The 17,766-nt window shown below is 40.6% G+C and overlaps 1 protein-coding gene and 1 long non-coding RNA gene across 10 annotated transcripts in view; one reads left to right on the top strand and one right to left on the bottom strand.

Moving 5' to 3' along the window:
* Positions 1–17,766, top strand: part of LOC140188807 (uncharacterized) — an 84,022-nt gene that overhangs the window by 65,815 nt on the left and 441 nt on the right. Inside the window, exon 3 of the long non-coding RNA XR_011883396.1 lies at positions 15,966–16,007. This is a non-coding gene — a long non-coding RNA (uncharacterized lncRNA). The remainder of the gene's footprint in view (positions 1–15,965; positions 16,008–17,766) is intronic.
* Positions 16,055–17,766, bottom strand: part of ubr4 (ubiquitin protein ligase E3 component n-recognin 4) — a 216,145-nt gene continuing 214,433 nt past the window's right edge. For all 9 annotated transcript variants that reach the window (XM_072245454.1, XM_072245455.1, XM_072245456.1 and 6 more), the window contains 2 exons: positions 17,235–17,397; positions 16,055–16,461 (listed from right to left, as the gene is read on the bottom strand). In XM_072245454.1, coding sequence (XP_072101555.1) covers positions 16,397–16,461; positions 17,235–17,397 — 228 coding nt within the window. In that variant the 3' untranslated portion in view covers positions 16,055–16,396. The remainder of the gene's footprint in view (positions 16,462–17,234; positions 17,398–17,766) is intronic.

Below are 17,766 nucleotides of genomic sequence, written 5' to 3'. Positions count from 1 at the left end.
GCCTAAATGGGACAATTTAAAATTTACTATGCTGTGGATGTCTACATAATAGTTGTAATATATATATAGTATGCTAAAGAAAAACTGAGGAGGAAAAACATATTGCAGCTCCTGTGCTTTGCTTTTGATTAATTTTTGGAGTTACAAAACATAACAGTGGCAACGAGGAAGTTTTAAAATGAACCTGAGACAACTACCTAATTGTTGAACCACAGCACATTTTTCTTCGGAGGGGGAGAGGGACAGTTGAGATTTTTCAAAAGCACAGCATGTTTTTTTCTTCAGAAGGGGAGAGAGAGACAGTTGAGTAAAAAAAAAGAAAGAAAACGAATGAAATTAACAAGCAACTAGTACACCCACAGGTTCATAAACAGTGAGTACCAGGTGATGATCATAATAAATATTTTAAAAAGCTGAAGTGGCTGGCTACCTCAGAAAGATAAATGTGTTCAATTGCATAACAGATAACTGGATGAGGTATACTGAACAAATCGAGCATTATTTTGAAGCAAATGAAATAGCCAATCAAAGCAAGTGCCAATGTTGCTGAGTGCAGTGGGTGGAAAAGCATACAGTTTGCTTAGAAGTTTAACTGCTTCAACCAAACCAGCCGAAATGAGCTTTTCTGATTGTGAACGTAATGCAGGAATATTTAGAACTGAAACCATTGTTGACTGCGGAAGACTTTAGGTTTCAGCAGATGTGGTTGAATGGAAGAAATTGTCAGTTCAATGGCGGGCTTAATGATGCTGTCATTAAGTCAGGAATGAAAGTGAATGTGAACAAAGTTGTAATGTCCAAACAGAAACCTCCCTGACCAAACAAATTGTGTTACTGTTGTGGCAGGGGCCAGGTATAGCAGACCAACACAGTTTAATGGAGAAACTTGTAGAAAATACAACAAAGTAGGACAGATACAAAGGACACGTTGAACAGACAAAAATAAATGGACTGTACAGGGAAGAGATAAAGATAAAAAGTCAAGTTGCAGTTTCAAAAAGAGCAGTAATCTGCATGCTGTTGATGAAGAGTCTGATAATGATGAGACTGACACAGGATTGAGTAGCCTTGAGATTTACAATGTGAAAGCTAAAAGCAGACCTGGGAAAACAGCTGCAGTTTCCTCCCCATATCACAAAGACTACATTGAGGCCCGACATTGTGTTGTGGTCCGACTCATTGAAGCACGTTGTTGTGCTTGAGCTTACTGTGCCGTGGGAAGAACGCATGGAGGAGGCCTACGAGTGGAAAAGAGCCAAGTATGAAGATCTGAAGAACAACTGCCAAAGAAGAGGCTGGAGAGCAAAGTGTTGGCCTGTGGAGGTTGGGTGTCATGGCTTTGCAGGCCAGTCGCTCTGCAAAGTATACACTGCACTTGGAATCACAGAAGAGAGAAGAAGGAGAGCCATTTCTACCACCACAGATGCAGCAGAGAAAGCGTCAAGATGGCTCTGGATAAAGAGGGCAGATCCGTGTGTTGCTGCTAGGGCACAGGCCAGGGTCTGATCATCCCCGGTTGGGTTGCCTGGGAGAGGGTGTATGACGTTGAAAGACCCAAAACACCTAACGACCCCAGGTACCATCACTGATGATGTGCCCTAGCTTAGCATCATGCAGATGTTTCTGTAAGAACTGAAAATTATCAAGAGACAAACAATATGGCTTACACCAGAAGTGAACAGCAAATTAATTAAAAGCCTGTCTGGTTCCTCATACCATCCATGATAAAGTAGTCAGTGAGCTAGATTGCATGAGGCTGAAGGGATTCTCTCCAAGATTAAGTGGAGCCCATAGCCAATGCTAATGGTCCTAGCAGCCAAGAAGGATGGGTCTATCGGGATCTGTGCTGATTTTAAGGTCACCATCAACCCAGTACTGAAAGTAGATCTATACCTCCTGTCTAGGATAGAGGATATCTTAGCAAACCTTTCTGGAAGAAAACACTTCAGCACAGTGGACTTAGCTGAGGCCTACCTACAGATGGAGATGGAAGAAGAGTCCAAAGTGTTTCTCACCATAAACACTAACAAAGGGCTTTATCACTGTAATAGGCTGATTTCTGGGGCAGAATCCTTACCTGAACTCTGATAGAAAACTACGGACCAGGTGCTGCAAGGCTGCCCAGGCATGCTGTTACATAGAAACATAGAAACATAGAAAATAGGTGCAGGAGTAGGCCATTCGGCCCTTCGAGCCTGCACCGCCATTTATTATGATCATGGCTGATCATCCAACTCAGAACCCCGCCCCAGCCTTCCCTCCATACCCACTGATCCCCATAGCCACAAGGGCCATATCTAACTCCCTCTTAAATATAGCCAATGTACTGGCCTCAACTGCTACCTGGATGACATTATTGTTGCCCATGAGGATGACAAAGAACATCTTTAAAATCTCAAGATGCTGTAATGTTAAAAAGATTAGAAGATTATGGGCTCAGAGCACGACGCAACAAGCGTGAATTCTTTAAACCAAACATCACTTACTGTGCTCACACTATTGACGCACCCGGATTACGCAAATGTGCTGAGGAAATTCAAGCAGTGGTGGATGTCCCAAGGTCAAAGGACATGCCATTGTTGCAGTCTTTTCTAGGCTTTGTCAATTACTATAACGGGTTCTTGCTAAACCTAGCTACTGTGCTTCATCCTTTAAACTCCTTACTACAGATCAGGAAGAAATGGCAATGGACAAAGCAGTGAGGCGGCTTTCCAAAAGGTGACGTCAAACATTGTACTCACACATTATGACCCACATCATTCAGTGAAGCTTACCTGTGATGCCTCACCTTATGGCGTACAGTAAATGCAGTCATGTCACATGTTTTGAGTGAGGGAAGTGAACGCCCCCTAGCCTTTGCATCACATCTCCTTACAGTTACAAAGAAAATTTGCATACAGATTGACAGAAAGGCCTTGAGTCTGGTTTGGGGGTAAAACATTTCAGCCAGTACATATATGGGAGAGAGTTTACCCTCATTACTGATCATCAACCACTAGTGGCTGTTTTCAATCCACAGAAGCGTGTTGCACTAACAGCAACAGCACAAATGCAGAGATGGGCTCTGTTTCTTGGAGGACACAATTACGAGATCGAATTCAAGAGGACAACTAATCATGGAAATTCTCGTTTACACTCGGAAAAGGAAATACCTGAAAAATTTGCCAACGAGGGCACTCCTCTTACATATTCTCCCTAATGCAAATTGAAGGTCCCCCTATTATGGGATAGACATGATCCAAAGGGAAACCAGAAAAGACTCCAAACTGTCTCAGGTCTACATGGCAACCCAAAATGGCTAGAACATGCAGCAGAAATTCCAGTTCCTCCACTTTTACCAGTACCAGGGTGAACTTGTGTTTGATGGGGGTTGCCTTATGTGGGGATTGAGAGTGGTACCGTCCATGCTGAGAGCTAAAATGTTGGAGGAGGTACATGCCGGTCGCCTTGGCGAGATCAAAGTGAGAAGTGTTGGCTCAAAGCTTTATCTGGTGGCCTGAGATAGATCATCAGGTTGAGCAGCCTGCCATGCACTGTTCAGGATGCTAACACACTCAGAAGTTCCCAAGAGCAATGTCTCTCCATCCCTGGGAATGGCCTGCAATGCCTTGGCAGAGGATTCATGTGGCTTTTGCTGGACCATTCATGGGCACAAATTTCTTAGTAGTGGTGGACACAGCTACAACATGGCCAGAAGTTTCTCCAACAGCCTTGCACACTGTTGATGTGTAAGAAGCCCTTTCTCATGGACTGGTGTTCCAGAACACTTAGTCAGTGACAATGGACCACAGTTTAGTCATAGTCATAGTCATACTTTATTAATCCCGGGGGAAATTGGTTTTCGTTACAGTTGCTCCATAAATAATAAATAGTAATAGAACCATAAATAGTTAAATAGTAATATGTAAATTATGCCAGTAAATTATGAAATAAGTCCAGGACCAGCCTATTGGCTCAGGGTGTCTGACCCTCCAAGGGAGGAGTTGTAAAGTTTGATGGCCACAGGCAGGAATGACTTCCTATGACGCTCTGTGTTGTATCTCGGTGGAATGAGTCTCTGGCTGAATGTACTCCTGTGCCCACCCAGTACGTTATGTAGTGGATGGGAAACATTGACCAAGATGGCATGCAACTTAGACTGATTTCTCTTTTCAGACACCACCGTGAGAGAGTCCAGTTCCATCCCCACAACATCACTGGCCTTACGGATGAGTTTGTTCGTTCTGTTGGTGTCTGCTACCCTCCGAACAGTTTCAGTCATCCATGAAAATGAGTGGAATAAGACGTTATTACGTCTGCACCATGTCACCCAGCTACAAGTGGCTGTGCAGAAAAGTTTGTCCAGGGTTTAAAGAACGCACTGTGACCAATGTCAGCAGAACACCCTACACTGACACTGAATCAGAAGCTCACCAATTTCCTCCTTGCACATCACAATGCAGCACACTCCATAACTCACCAGCTGTGCTGTCTCTGGGTCAGCCCTTGTACTCACGCTTGGATCTCCTCAAACACAATCTCAGAAGGACAAGCAGCTGAGACAAACTGAGGGCTCCTCAAACAAGGAGCTTTGATGTGTCCCTCCTGGATAAGCAGTCCCAGTGAGGGACTACAGAGGTGATCAAAAGTGGGTAATTGGAAAGATTAAGGACAAAGCTGGACCATTTCCGGGGTGCTTAAGAATCAACCTCAATCCCTGGATTGTCAGTCTAGATTTCTGGATTATTAGTCCAGTAATTTAAAGCCTGTGTCACCACCATACCTGTCTCTATTTTACACAGATGAAATGTTCACAAGTTCAGTATCCTGCCATCGCAAAGGTTCCTTGCCATCTCCTGCATTGTCCACTCCTGAAACCCCACGTCATCATTTTGATGTAGGGTATAGGAGCAGAATTAGGCCATTTGGCCCATCGAGTCTGCTCCACCATTTCAGCATGGCTGATCCAATTTGACTCCTATGTACTCGCACTACCTTCCCTCAAGTCATTCTTTGTAAGTTTGACACAATCCAGAAATCCATTACATTGAATGGAACAGTACAACACAATGTGGCGCTGACCTTTTATCCGTCCCTCCGTTTTTATTTCAATCCTGTGTCTACCTGAGAGACCCTTAAATGTCCCTAGTGTAACTGCCTCTACTGCAACCACCTGCAGTACCTTTGCACTTACAAGTTTGTATGTTTAAAATAAATACCTTAACTCTGACATCCCCCGCCTGTACTTTCTTCCAGTCACCTCTCATATTACCCGCTGCTGCCCTGGGGAAAGGGTGTGGCTGCCTGTTCTATCATCGCCGCACTGCATACATCCTAACTTCCATCATTATGTTCAGGCATCCTCCCTTCCCTACTGATTTGCACTCATTCCCGGTTACGAACGGTCTCAAGTATAACATTTTCTTTCTGGATTTCAGAAGCCCCAGTGACATCAGCCCTCCCCATCCCTGTGGTTTCCTCCAGCCCTACATTCAGAAATGTTGGCCTTCCATTTGACTCTTCATTTTGTTGTGCTATCATTTACAATCAGCAGTTAAGCTGCCAGACTCTGGAATCCACTCCCACACTCCCCCCCTTAAATGCTCCTTAAAACCAAAGTTTATCTTCATCCACCCAAACATCATCGTGTGGCTTTGTGTGATGTTACTCTGGTGGGTATTCTGCAATGTTAAAGGTGATTGCAAGCTGCTATTAACATTGCTGAAAGCCACTAATACAAATACTTGTCTTTTTGAATTGTATTAACAATACCCCCAATCTTCTTTTATACATTTTACAACCTTTGACAATATCATTTCTATTTGGGTTAAAAAGAATTGTTAAAGCATAACTATAGTGATGTATGGGTGTGGATCTTTGATTGTCTGTTGTTGATCTGTACTTCAGACTTCTGAAAAATAATTTTGATTGTTTGAACTTGTTTAAACTGATGCAAGAGCTGTTTATAATTTCCAACAAATATTTCCAGAAAATATGATTTATTGACTTCAAAGTAGCAGTGGTAGATGTGGTGTACATCAGAAACCAGTGTAGGGAAAGTACATACTGTAAACGGGTTAAATAAAAGAATTATTGGAAATGCCTACGAGCTGGTAATTTATGCATTGGACTTGTAGAGACTCAGAACTCAGTGGAAGAGGCTTTCATGGAATAAAGAATTTATTGATCCCAGATAACATTTTCCAGAACTGATATACCTACTGAGGAGCAAACGGGCAAAAGATAATCAAAAACACTGACACAGGTTCAAAACAATGATAACTTCCTAATGTATGAAAATGATTAATTATATTACTTTTGTAACGAAAGGTGGGGATAAACACAACTTTTCTTAGACTGGAGGCAACAAGTACACTTGAAAGCAGGGGAAACTATGAAGTGACAATATCCTTTGTACTTCTTGACTTTCCAAGGGTTTTTAATGAAGTGCCATATATTGATGAACCAATCTTAAATCCATGGGGCTGCATGGAGTGAGGAGTTATGCGGAACTGTTTAAAGGTCAGAAAGCAGAGACAAGCAATTAGACAGGAGGAAAGTAAATGCAGGTGTCCTCCTGAAAGTCAACATTGGGGACCTCTGGTCATTTTGATGCATAAGTGACTTATACTTTGGTATTGAGTACGATGTCAAAGTTTCCAACTAACTCCAAAACTGGAAAAAGTAAGCTGTGAGAAGGGCAGTAACAGACTTCAAAGGTTTCAAGGTAATTGCATAAGGCAATAAATACATATTAAATTAATTAAATAAATAATACTGAGAACATGAGTTGTAGAGTCCTTGAAAGTGAGCTAATAGACCGTGGAATCAGTTCAGAGTTCAGGTGAGTGAAGTTATCCACTCTGATGGTTGAAGAACTGTTCCCGAACCTGGAGGTGCAGCTCCTTAGGCTCCTGAACTTCCTTCCCATTGGCAGCAGTGAGAAGAAGGGGCTGGATGGTGGGGGTCCTTGATGATGGATGTTGCCTTTTTTGTGCAGCACTCCTTGTTAACATGCTCAATGGTGGGAAGAGCTTGACTGTGATGAACTGGGCTGTATCTACCACTTTTTGTAGACCTTTCCATTCTTAGATGTTGGTGTTTCCATACAAGGCCATGATACAACCAATCAGAATACTCTCACCATGGGTCTGTAGAAGTTTGTCAAAGCTTTAGATAGCATGCTGAACCTGCGCACACTTCTAAGAAAGTAGAGGTGCTGTTGTGTCTTCTTTGTGATGGCACTTACATGCTGTTCCCAGGACAGATCCTCTGATAGGATAATGCCGAGGAATTTACATGGGAAAAGGTAAATTTATTGCAGATCATGTTTATAGTGAGAAAAGTGGAGTGATGCACTTTGACAGGAAAAATGAGGCCCCACAATATAAACTTAAGTGATACGATTTTCAAAGAGATGCCAGCAACATAGACCCATCTTTGCGGGTGAGAGGACCCATTGAGATCAGTATTCAAAAGGCATATAAAATTCATGGCTTTATTTGTAAAGCATAGTGTACAACACAAGTAAAACCTTTATAAAACTTTTTGTGCCCAGGTATTGTTCTATTAGGGTGCACATATTAGCAAGGATTTCACTGTTGTGGAGAAGGTGCTGATGTGTACCATTTTAACTTTTTCCAGGAATCAGGGATTACTCTAAGCTTGCTTTAGTCAATAGCAGGTGCTTCTCTTCTTCACACGGTCACGCACATAATCACTTTGTTTGTCTCTTCCTTGAGATTCTACTGGGTTGGGCATGACCTTTACAACAATTATTAATGACACCACCCCATCACCATTTCACCCGTGCAATTAAGCTAGACAAGTGAATGGGGCGTCTGCTCTGGGCCTCCTTGCTTAGGTGCCCAGCTCATGTGATCATCTCTTCATTTGTCTTTTCTATTTCGTTCAGTATAATTGATCAATACAAAAGCAAAATACATGGCATAATGAATTTGGGCTGTTAATTCTTCTTTTGCATTAATCTATATATCGGTATTCGTTACATTGGACATAGCTATGAGGAGGGTTTGGAACAGATTCAGAAATAAATTTAATAGGGGAATACGATAAATAATGGGAAAAATTGCAGGGCCATGTGGTAATGAGCAGTAGGATCGTATTTATTGATCTTTCAAAGGGTACAATTGAAGCCTGTGGGATTGAAGTTGGGTGGTATTAAAGTGAAACTAGTTAGGGGTCAGAAAGCAGAGAAACCAGTCAAACTCCTGACAAATTAGCATTGGGGTTACTGCTCATTTTGATACATAACACAGAGAGAGATACAGACACACAGGTCTGCCGGGGGAATTGCTGGGGTGCAGCGGCCAATATTTAAAGGTTGGAAACGCATGGTAATGAATTTGGCATAGATGAAAGGTCCAAAATTCAACAGTCTGGTTCAGTTTCAGTTATCAGGGAGACAGATGGAGTTCATGGATAGAGAACAGAGTTTACAACAGAGACACAAGATGATGACTTTGACCATTCCAACGTTGAGTTCCAGGAAACTTCTACTGTCCCTACATAGGATTTTGGATACAAAGACTGTCAATTTATACATTAGGCAGGCATCAAAAGAGTAGTGGTTGAGAGGAGATCTTATAGAAACATATAAAAGTATGAAATGGATAGATAAGATAGAGGCAGGAAAGTTGTTTCCACTGGTAGGTGAGACTAGAACTAGGGGACAGGGCCTCAAGATTCAGGGGAGTAGATTTAGGACAGAGATGAGGAGGAACTGCTTTTCCAGAGAGTGGTGACTCTGTGGAATTCTCTGCCCAATGAAGCAGTGGAGGCTACCTCAGTAAATACATTTAAGACGAGGTTGGATAGATTTTTGCATAGTGGGGGAATTAAGGGTTATGGGGAAAAGGCAGGTAGGTGAAGATGAGTCCTTGACCAGATCCGCTTTGATCTTATTGAATGGTGGAGCAGGCTCAACGGGTCAGATGGCCGACTCCTGCTCCTATTTCTGATGTTCTTTCTGGCTGTCAATAGTGAACACTTTAAAACCAAGGTAGTGTTTTCACATGATGTAGATGTGGACAAGAATTTCAGGTAATGTGGAGTATCCCACTGGACATCCCTACTAAGGTTGATTAAGAATTGTTTCAAAACTGCAGCAGGGCAAAAATATTCATCGAGTTATGAAAAATAAATTCTGTATAAGATTTACCAAACCTTGGGAGAACACAACTTACTTAAAGATGTTGGAGAAGAAAGGAGATTTGGAAAAGGGGGCTTTGTGAGGAGATATATAACAAAGCTTGTTTTTTTTTTGTGTGAAGTAATGACAGCAGGTTTGTAGAAATCTACAGGTTTGATAATGAACAAAAGTTAAGTATTTGTCTATGTCTCTTTGCTACACCAAGCCTGCTGTTCCTTGATCCTCTAGATACCCAGTATGTTGATAATTGGTCTCTTATGGTCACATTTTCTGCAGTGCAGTGAAAAACTTTGCTTTGCATGCCTTCCACACTGATTTATTGCTTATGATTGGAATCTGTGCATTTGTTTCTGCGGGGGAAACAGTAACTCTACAAACATGCACTATAAAAACATGCTATGTCTTGTTGGCCCTACTAAGAACCAGATGCTGGTTTCTATAGCTGGCAGTTATGGGGATGAAACTTAGTACTGATGCCCAGAAGGAAGAGTTCCTTTATTGACTCTCACTTCAGAGTGCAGGGAAGCTGAGCCATCAACATTTGGTCCGGACAGTGATCAAGTCCCATGAATGGATCTGCCGACTGCCCCAACGGATAAGCGACTCCCCCAATTTATAAAGGCAGTCCACCAAGCCTGCCGCTTCTCTCGTTACCTGATCACTGACCATGTTCCTTTACAAAGTAGAAGTGCTTTGTTGCATTGTTTGGTTGTGCCATTATGTTGCAACCTCCAGCCGGTGGGTGTCCCCTGCCCAAACCGACCATGGATTGCTCGCTGGTGACACACTAGGCTCTTCCGCCTCGTCCCTGCAAGTACCACTGCCTGACTTTGCTGCAGATGCTTTCACCTCTCAGTGTTAGACAACCTAATCATACTCAGTCTAAAGGAATTAACTCAAAATCACCCAGAAAATAAATGCGGGCGCTGGTAATCTGAAATAAAATGCTGGAAATACAGAGCAAGTCAGGAATCATCCACGGCAGGAGAAATAAAAGTAGGTTTTACAGATCAATATCATGAGAAATTTGATCATTGAACTGCACGTGGCATTTGCTACTTATTCAGACCATAAAACATAGGAGCAGAATTAGGCCATTCAGCCCATCTGTCTTCTCTGCCATTGGCTGATCCATCCCCCTCTCAACCCCATTCTTCTGCCTTCTTCTGCCTTCTTCCGGTAACCTTTCACGCACTGACTTATCAAGAATCTATCAACTTCTGCCTTAAGTACACCCAATGACCCGGCCTCCACAGCCGCCAGTGGCAATGAATTCCACAGATTCACCACCCACTGGCTAAAGAAATTCCTCCTCATCTCTGTACTAAATGGACATCCCTCTTTTCTGAGGTTGTGCACTCTGGTCCTAGACTCCCCCACATCCACTCTATCTAGCCCTTCCAACATTTGATAGGTTTTTTTAAGAAGATCCTCTCTCATCCTTCTAAATGCCAGTGACTACAGGCCCAAACGGTTCTCATAAGATAAGCCTTTCATTCCCAGAATCATTTTTGTGAACTTCCTTGGAACCCTCTCCAATGGCAGCACATCCTTTTTTAAATAAGGGGCCCAAAACTGCTCACAGTACTTCGTGAGGCCTCATTAGTGCCTTATAAAGCCTCAGCATTACAGCTTTGCTTTTATATTCCAGTCCTCTTGAAATGAATGCTAACGTTGCATTTGCCTTCCTCACCAGTCAACTTTTTGGCCGAGATATCATCTGTTTACTCTTTTCCATAGATGCTGCCTGACCTGCTGAGTTCCTCCAGCATTTCGTGTGTGTAACTTTGGATTTCCCATTTCTGCAGATTTTCTTGTGCTTGTGATCCAATCCAGAACAGCTGATCCCTTTGTGGGCTCAACCAGAAGTTGTTCTAAAAAGCCATCTCAGAGGCATTCTACAAATTCTCTCTCTTGGGATCTAAGATCACCACAAACCTGATTTTTGCTATTTATCTGCATATTGAAATTCCCGATGACTCTCGTAACTTCGTCCTTTGACATGCATCTGTGTGGCTCTTTGAAAGATCTACATACTTGGTCTTACCCCCACTCCTTCTAGCTCTGCAATGCTTTTGTAAGGTTACTACTGTAATTATTTCCATGGCATTTTCTGACTGTGCATACCAGTTCACTATTTTTAATAATTATTTAAACCAGGATTTTTTTGTTCATCCACACTCATCAGTTTCTTTTCACTGAAAGTACTTTTACATTCCTTTTATTTTCTCATGGAACATTTTACCTGATTGTAATGGACTTCCTGTCCAACCCTTCTACCTTATCATTTTCATTTTTCTCTTAGTTGCTCTTACTGTTTATCTTGATTGATGGACCATAAAATTGACACCAAGGTTATCCTGTTTGCTTCATTTATGTCTGAAAATGTATTTGAGGCATCTTAAGAATTCAAAGAACACACCATTTTAGTTGGAAGAATGCTTTACTGTTTTCTTAAATGCTGCATGGAACAAGAGTTCCCAATTTTAACAAGTTTCCTGGCCATGAAGTTTTATAAATTCCAGCAGGCTTACTTTATGACTATAATCAACCCACAAAGGCCAATTAAAGCCAAATGCACACTGTTTGCATTAGTCTAACAAGCTTCAGTTATATGGTTGGTTGTAACCATGTTATCTTTTTATGATATTTCGTAAGTGTACAACAGGAAGTTGGGGGTTTATTGTTAAGGTGTAATTTAACTGCACTCTGCTCCAAAATCAGTCTTTTCTTTTAATAGAATTTATGGCAATTGGCTGGTGTTCTTGCTACTCTCAAGCCTTATTCCAACCCCTTCAGCATCTCACCCACAAGGATTAAAGCCCGGATATCCTCAGGAATTATATTTCCGTAATTGAAGTAATGGATTTTCAATGAAAATTAACTCCAGGGGATAAGATTGTCAATGATGTTTTGTGGAAATGGGACTATTTCAGCATTACCCCTTTTGGGTCTGAAAGCAATGAAAGGTTAATAGCAAAAAGAAAACAAACCTCATGTACCAATAGCAAGTTAACACACCCTTCCAGACAATTATTTTAGAGGTTAGGTTATAAAGCTTATGATTAAGACAAGTTATGCAATCAAAGATACCTTTCGTGCAAGAAAGAGAACCACACAACTACACCTTTTTATATTCTGCTGAGAACATCAAAAAAAATACTGAATAATGTACAAGGGTGTGGAAAAATTCTTTAATTAATTAAATTCCTGTAAAGCATTGAAAACATTGAAAAGTTAATCACCCTATTTGGAATTTCATTGTTCCCTTATAACCACATGGACCTGATTAAACAGCTTCTAGTGCAAGTATAACTAGTCTGAGCTAAATTGTAGGTTCCAAGATTCGACATTAGACCTCTACTGCAATTTCTTTGTTCCAGTACAAAGACGCTGAGTGCCACCTACACTCTCTGAGCCACTAAATCGTATCGGTTGGTGCAGTAAATGTGGACCCATTAGACATAGGAGCAGAATTAGGCTATTCAGCCCATCAAGTCTGCTCCACCATTCCATCGTGGCAGATCCTGGATCCCATTCAACCCCATATACGTGCCTTCTCGCCACACCCTTTGATGCCCTGACCAATCAGGGAACTATCAACTTCTGCCTTAAATATACCCACGGACTTGGCCTCCACTGCAGTCTGTGGCAGAGCATTCCACACATTCACCACTTGCTGGCTAAAAAAAAAATTCCTCGTTATCTCTGTTCTAGAGAGTCCCCCCTCAATTTTGAGGATGTGCCCTTTAGTTCTGGATAACCCCACCAAAGGAAACACCCTATCTAGTCCTTTCAACATTCAGTAGGTTTCAATGAGATCCCCCCATATTCTTCTAAATTCCAGTGAGTACAGGCTCAAAGCTGCCAAACGCTCCTCATATGTTAACCCCTTCTTTCCCAGAATCATCCTCATGAACCTCCTCCAGACTCTCTCCATTGACAACACATCCTTCCTGAGATGAGACCCAAAACTGTTGACAATACTCCAAGTGCGGCCTGACTAGTGTCTTATAAAAGGTCTGCATTATCTCCTTGCTTTTATATTCTATTCCCCTTGAAATAAATGCCAACATTGCATTTGCCTTCTTTACCATAGACTCAACCTGTAAATTAACCTCCTGGGAGTCTTGCATGAGGATTCCTAAGTCCTCGGCACCTCTGATGTTTCACATTCTCCCAGTTTTGATAATAGTCCACATCATTGTTCCTTTTACCAAAATGCATTATTATACATTTCCCAATACTATATTCCATCTGTCACTTTTTTTTGCCCATTCTTCCAATTTGTCTAAATCCTGCTGCAATTGTATTGCTTCCTCAGCACTACCTACCCCTCCACCTATCTTCATATCATCCACAAACTTTGCCACAAAGCCATCAATTCCATTATCCAAATTATTGACAAACAATGTGAAAAGTACTGGTCCCAATACTGACCCCTGAGGAACAACACTAGTCACTGACAGACGAACAGAAAAGGCTCCTTTTATTCCCACTCACTGCCTCCTGCCTATCAGCCATTCCTCTATCCATGTCAGTATCTTTCCTGTAATACCATAGGATTTTATCTTGTTAAGCAGCCTCATGTGTGGCACCTTATCAAATGCCTTCTGAAGTACATGACTTCCATTGCCTCTCCTTTGTCCACCCTGCTTGTTACTTCCTCGAAGAATTCTAACAGATTTGTCTGGCAAGATTTCCTTTTACAGAAACTATGCTGACTTTGATTTATTTTATTATTAATCTCCAAGTACCCTGAAACCTCATCCTTAATAATAGACTCTAACACTTTCCCAACCACTGAGGTTAGGCTAACTGGCCTATAATTTCCTTTTTTTTGCCTTCCTCCCTTCTTAAAGAGTGGAGTGATATTTGCAATCTTCCAGTCCTCTGGGACCATGCCAGAATCAAGTTATTCTTGAAAGATCATGACCAATGCATCCATCATCTCTTCAGCAACCTCTCTCAGGACTCTGGGATGTAGTCCATCTGGTCCAGGTGACTCATCCATCTTAAGATCTTTGAGTTTTGCCTAGCACTTTTTCCTTTGTAATAGCAATGGCACTCACTCCTGGTCCCTGACACTCATGGACCACTGGCCTAGATCAGTGCGATGTCAGGTTGGGGAAGAGGGGCAGGTGTGGCAGTCTGCTTGTGATGTGACATTTAAGAAATCGTCTGCCCTGCTCATGAAACTCAACCTCATGGCAGGAATGGACAAAGAATCATTTCTCCCAGCTCTGGTGAGAGGAAGTGAAGTAGCCCAACCTCAGGGCCAGTGACTTTCAAAGTCTGTACAACCTCTCATCGGTCCTGGGTCGCTGAAAATTTGCCGATAACTGCCCGTTTAAATAGTCTGTGTGCAGACTAGAGGATTTAACTACATGAATGAACCATTAGTATAAAGGGGTCACATGTAAAATGTTTGAAAACACTGCCTCAGATGATCAGTGCACAGTGCCACCACATTCACTCCTCAGTCTTCTCTGAACACTGGCAGCTGGCCACCAATGGATCTCAACAGGAATCACATTAAATATTTTTAGAACATGTTCATCTACTTTACCTGTTTCAGAAATGACCATGCCTATATTTGGAAATTCACACAATTAATTAAAAGGTAGTATTTTCCATCATTTTATCTCTACAACTCCTTTAAGTTTATGTTTAATTTAGTAAGTGCGTTAAGTATCACCTTAATTCCAAGAGTGACACTTTCAATATTACACTTTGCCTTTCTGCTATCAGTCTGCATACCACACATCAACTGTAGTGCTTTCTCCAGGGACAGCTCCAGTAGTATTTGTGAATTTTGTTACACAGAAAAGTGTTGTGTGTAATTCCCACCCTTTGAACACCGCAATTAAAATTTTATCTGCCAAACAAAAAAAAACAATTGGGTTAAGAGAAATTTTGTATTTGATTATAATGTTTTAAGTGTTCCATTATTTCAGAATAAAACAGTTATGCTTACATTTAACAAATAGAATAGAAAATCCTCATTTTTATCTTTTGGTGCAAGATCAATCTTATGCCTCAAAGCCTTTGAGAATGTTAAATCCTATTGGATAACTAACCCAATATTATAAGAAATTATGTCATTTTGCAAAAGTCTTAGGTGTAAAGGATTTGAATTATTGCACAGAATTAAATTTATGAATTTCTTTGTAAATAGTTCTAATTTATCAGTGAAATCTAGATAATTAATGTATTCACTGTCATGCATGTTCTGGCTATTGTATATAATGTCAAAAATCACACGTACAATATCAGGTTTACAAAATCCTGCGAAAGAGATTACCCTTTCATACAGCACAATGGAACATAACCACTAATCAACTTGGTACAAACAATGGATTCAAAGGACATCAAGATTTGAAGTTTAAGATGGATTGAGATTACCAGAATCTCCTAAAGATGGATAAAGTTCATTCTCCAAGTCAGTGAAATTGAAGACAAATTAAACTTTGTGTGATCAGACTGGCTTGATGAAGAGAGAAAAGCTAATATTTCAGATCAATGAACTTTAATTATTCATTAGTAAAAGTGTGTTTATTTGCAAATTTATTCTGCCAAAGCTGAAACATCAGCTTGTTCAGAATTAAAGGCACAGATTGTTTTAACTATTTCAAATGTTAATCTAACTCAGGCATTCCTCGTTTTTTTTAAAAAAAATATAGTTTTAATGGATTTGTTCCCTTGCATGAGTTTTAATGAGGGTTACACGTCAGTATTTATTGCTGGTACTCAGTTCTTCATTTTGTGTTTTCCTTATGAAAATTAATTTTGCCATTCACCTTTCCATTTACAGGTAAATCTCAACCAAAAATGAAATGAGGTGGAACTGCACAAGGTTAGTCTGTTTCAACAATGAATCACTTCAGAGATTGACAACAAAAGGAGAATCATGATTTAATTTTATTGGATGTAATAATGAACCAGAGTTTTCGCATAACATTTAAATTGGTGTCTTGTTTCACTGAAGTACTGGATACAAGAACAAAATAGGAATTTAAACCAAATGTACTTCATGCAGTCAGGCTAAACGACCATTACTTTGTACACGTTAAAATCTTAAATCCAGAACAATCACACAGAAAGAGTAGTAACTAAATAAGCATTGCTGAAGAACTGAGCCTAAAATTAATTTCAATCATTTCAGAAGTGAAAATTCAAACACAGTATTTCTAAAAGTACAGTTAAATATTTGCTTTGTTTTAAAGCAGATTAACTTGGAACATTCTAGGGAACAGAGTTAAAGAGATCTTTCAGGAAATTGTCGGGATCTTCAATTTCTGATAAGAGACCTAAAGAAAGTGAACACAAGATAAATCTTTTATTAGGTAGCCACTGCAGGAGTTGACAAGTTGAAAATACAACAATATTTATTTATTTATTGACAGAAAATGTGGAATAAGCCTTTCAGGTCCTTTGAGCCATGTCGCCCAGCAACTGCCAGTGTAACCAAGCCCAATCACGGGACAATTTACAATGACCAACTAACCTACCAACTGGTATATCTTTGGAATGTGGGAGGAAACTGGAGCATCCAGGGGCAGCCCACACAGTCGCTGGAAGAACGTACAAACTCCTTACATATAGCAGCTCCAAATAAACTTGGGTCGCTGGTACTGTAGAGCGTTGTGCTAACCACCACGCCACTGTACCACCCTGAGACAAACTTTGAAAAGTAGGGACTGAGGTAGGGGATTGAAGGATGGGGACTGAAAGCAAGTCTCTCCTTATAGCAAGGCACAGATTGCCAGATATTTTACTTATGGCATTTTAAGGTATAGTTGTTTGCCCACAATATAATTTTATTGAGAATCACATTATTTTATTGAGAAACACATTCTGACTGGAAAGAGAATCTGAAAGTAAAAGCAAAGATTCATATTTTTCTCTCTCTGAATCCATAATCCATTAGAAAATGAACTATTGCTGGGTTTCAGTCGTGAAGACTTTCATGGTGCATGTTTCAGACTGACTGTGTATTTGAGGGCTTGGTATTAGTTTGCACTTGTTACTATGTTGAAGTGGAGGGAGGCAATAACTACATCATACTTATTTAAGTACCAACCTGCAGCATCTAGGAATTCAGCAAAGGATTCAGCAGTCATGAATTCATCCTGGAAAATTCTGAGGGATCTTTCTGTTGTCTCATAGATCGGCATGTCATTGTGTCGAATGTATTCAGCAAGAGAGTAGGACCAGCCACCCTCTGTGTTACTTGTTGGAACTTTCTGTAGTGGTAAAGTAAAACATGACTTTAAAAAATTTTACAATGCAATATAAATGTTATCAATGTAACTTATTTATAATGATGCAGAAGGCATAAAGTTTGCAAATTGAGAAAAAAAATCAAATACTGTGGATTACAGTTAATTGGGCCATCAGTGATTTGGGGCAGCCATTTATTTGGGACAACTATTAAAGAACGAAAACAAATAAAAAAAAGCCAGATTCCCTTAATTTATTTGGGAAGTTATGCTGCTTAATTGGGGCTGGAGATTGTTACTGAAGTTTCCAACTAGTATCAGCTGCATGCTTTATGTGGTTGTTAAGACACTACACCATGCTTCGAGCAAACAATTTTTAAATACCGTCAGTTG

The sequence above is a fragment of the Mobula birostris genome, chromosome 27 (assembly GCF_030028105.1).
Source record: "Mobula birostris isolate sMobBir1 chromosome 27, sMobBir1.hap1, whole genome shotgun sequence".
NCBI lineage: Eukaryota > Metazoa > Chordata > Chondrichthyes > Myliobatiformes > Myliobatidae > Mobula > Mobula birostris.
This window is presented reverse-complemented; position numbering and strand designations above follow the sequence as displayed.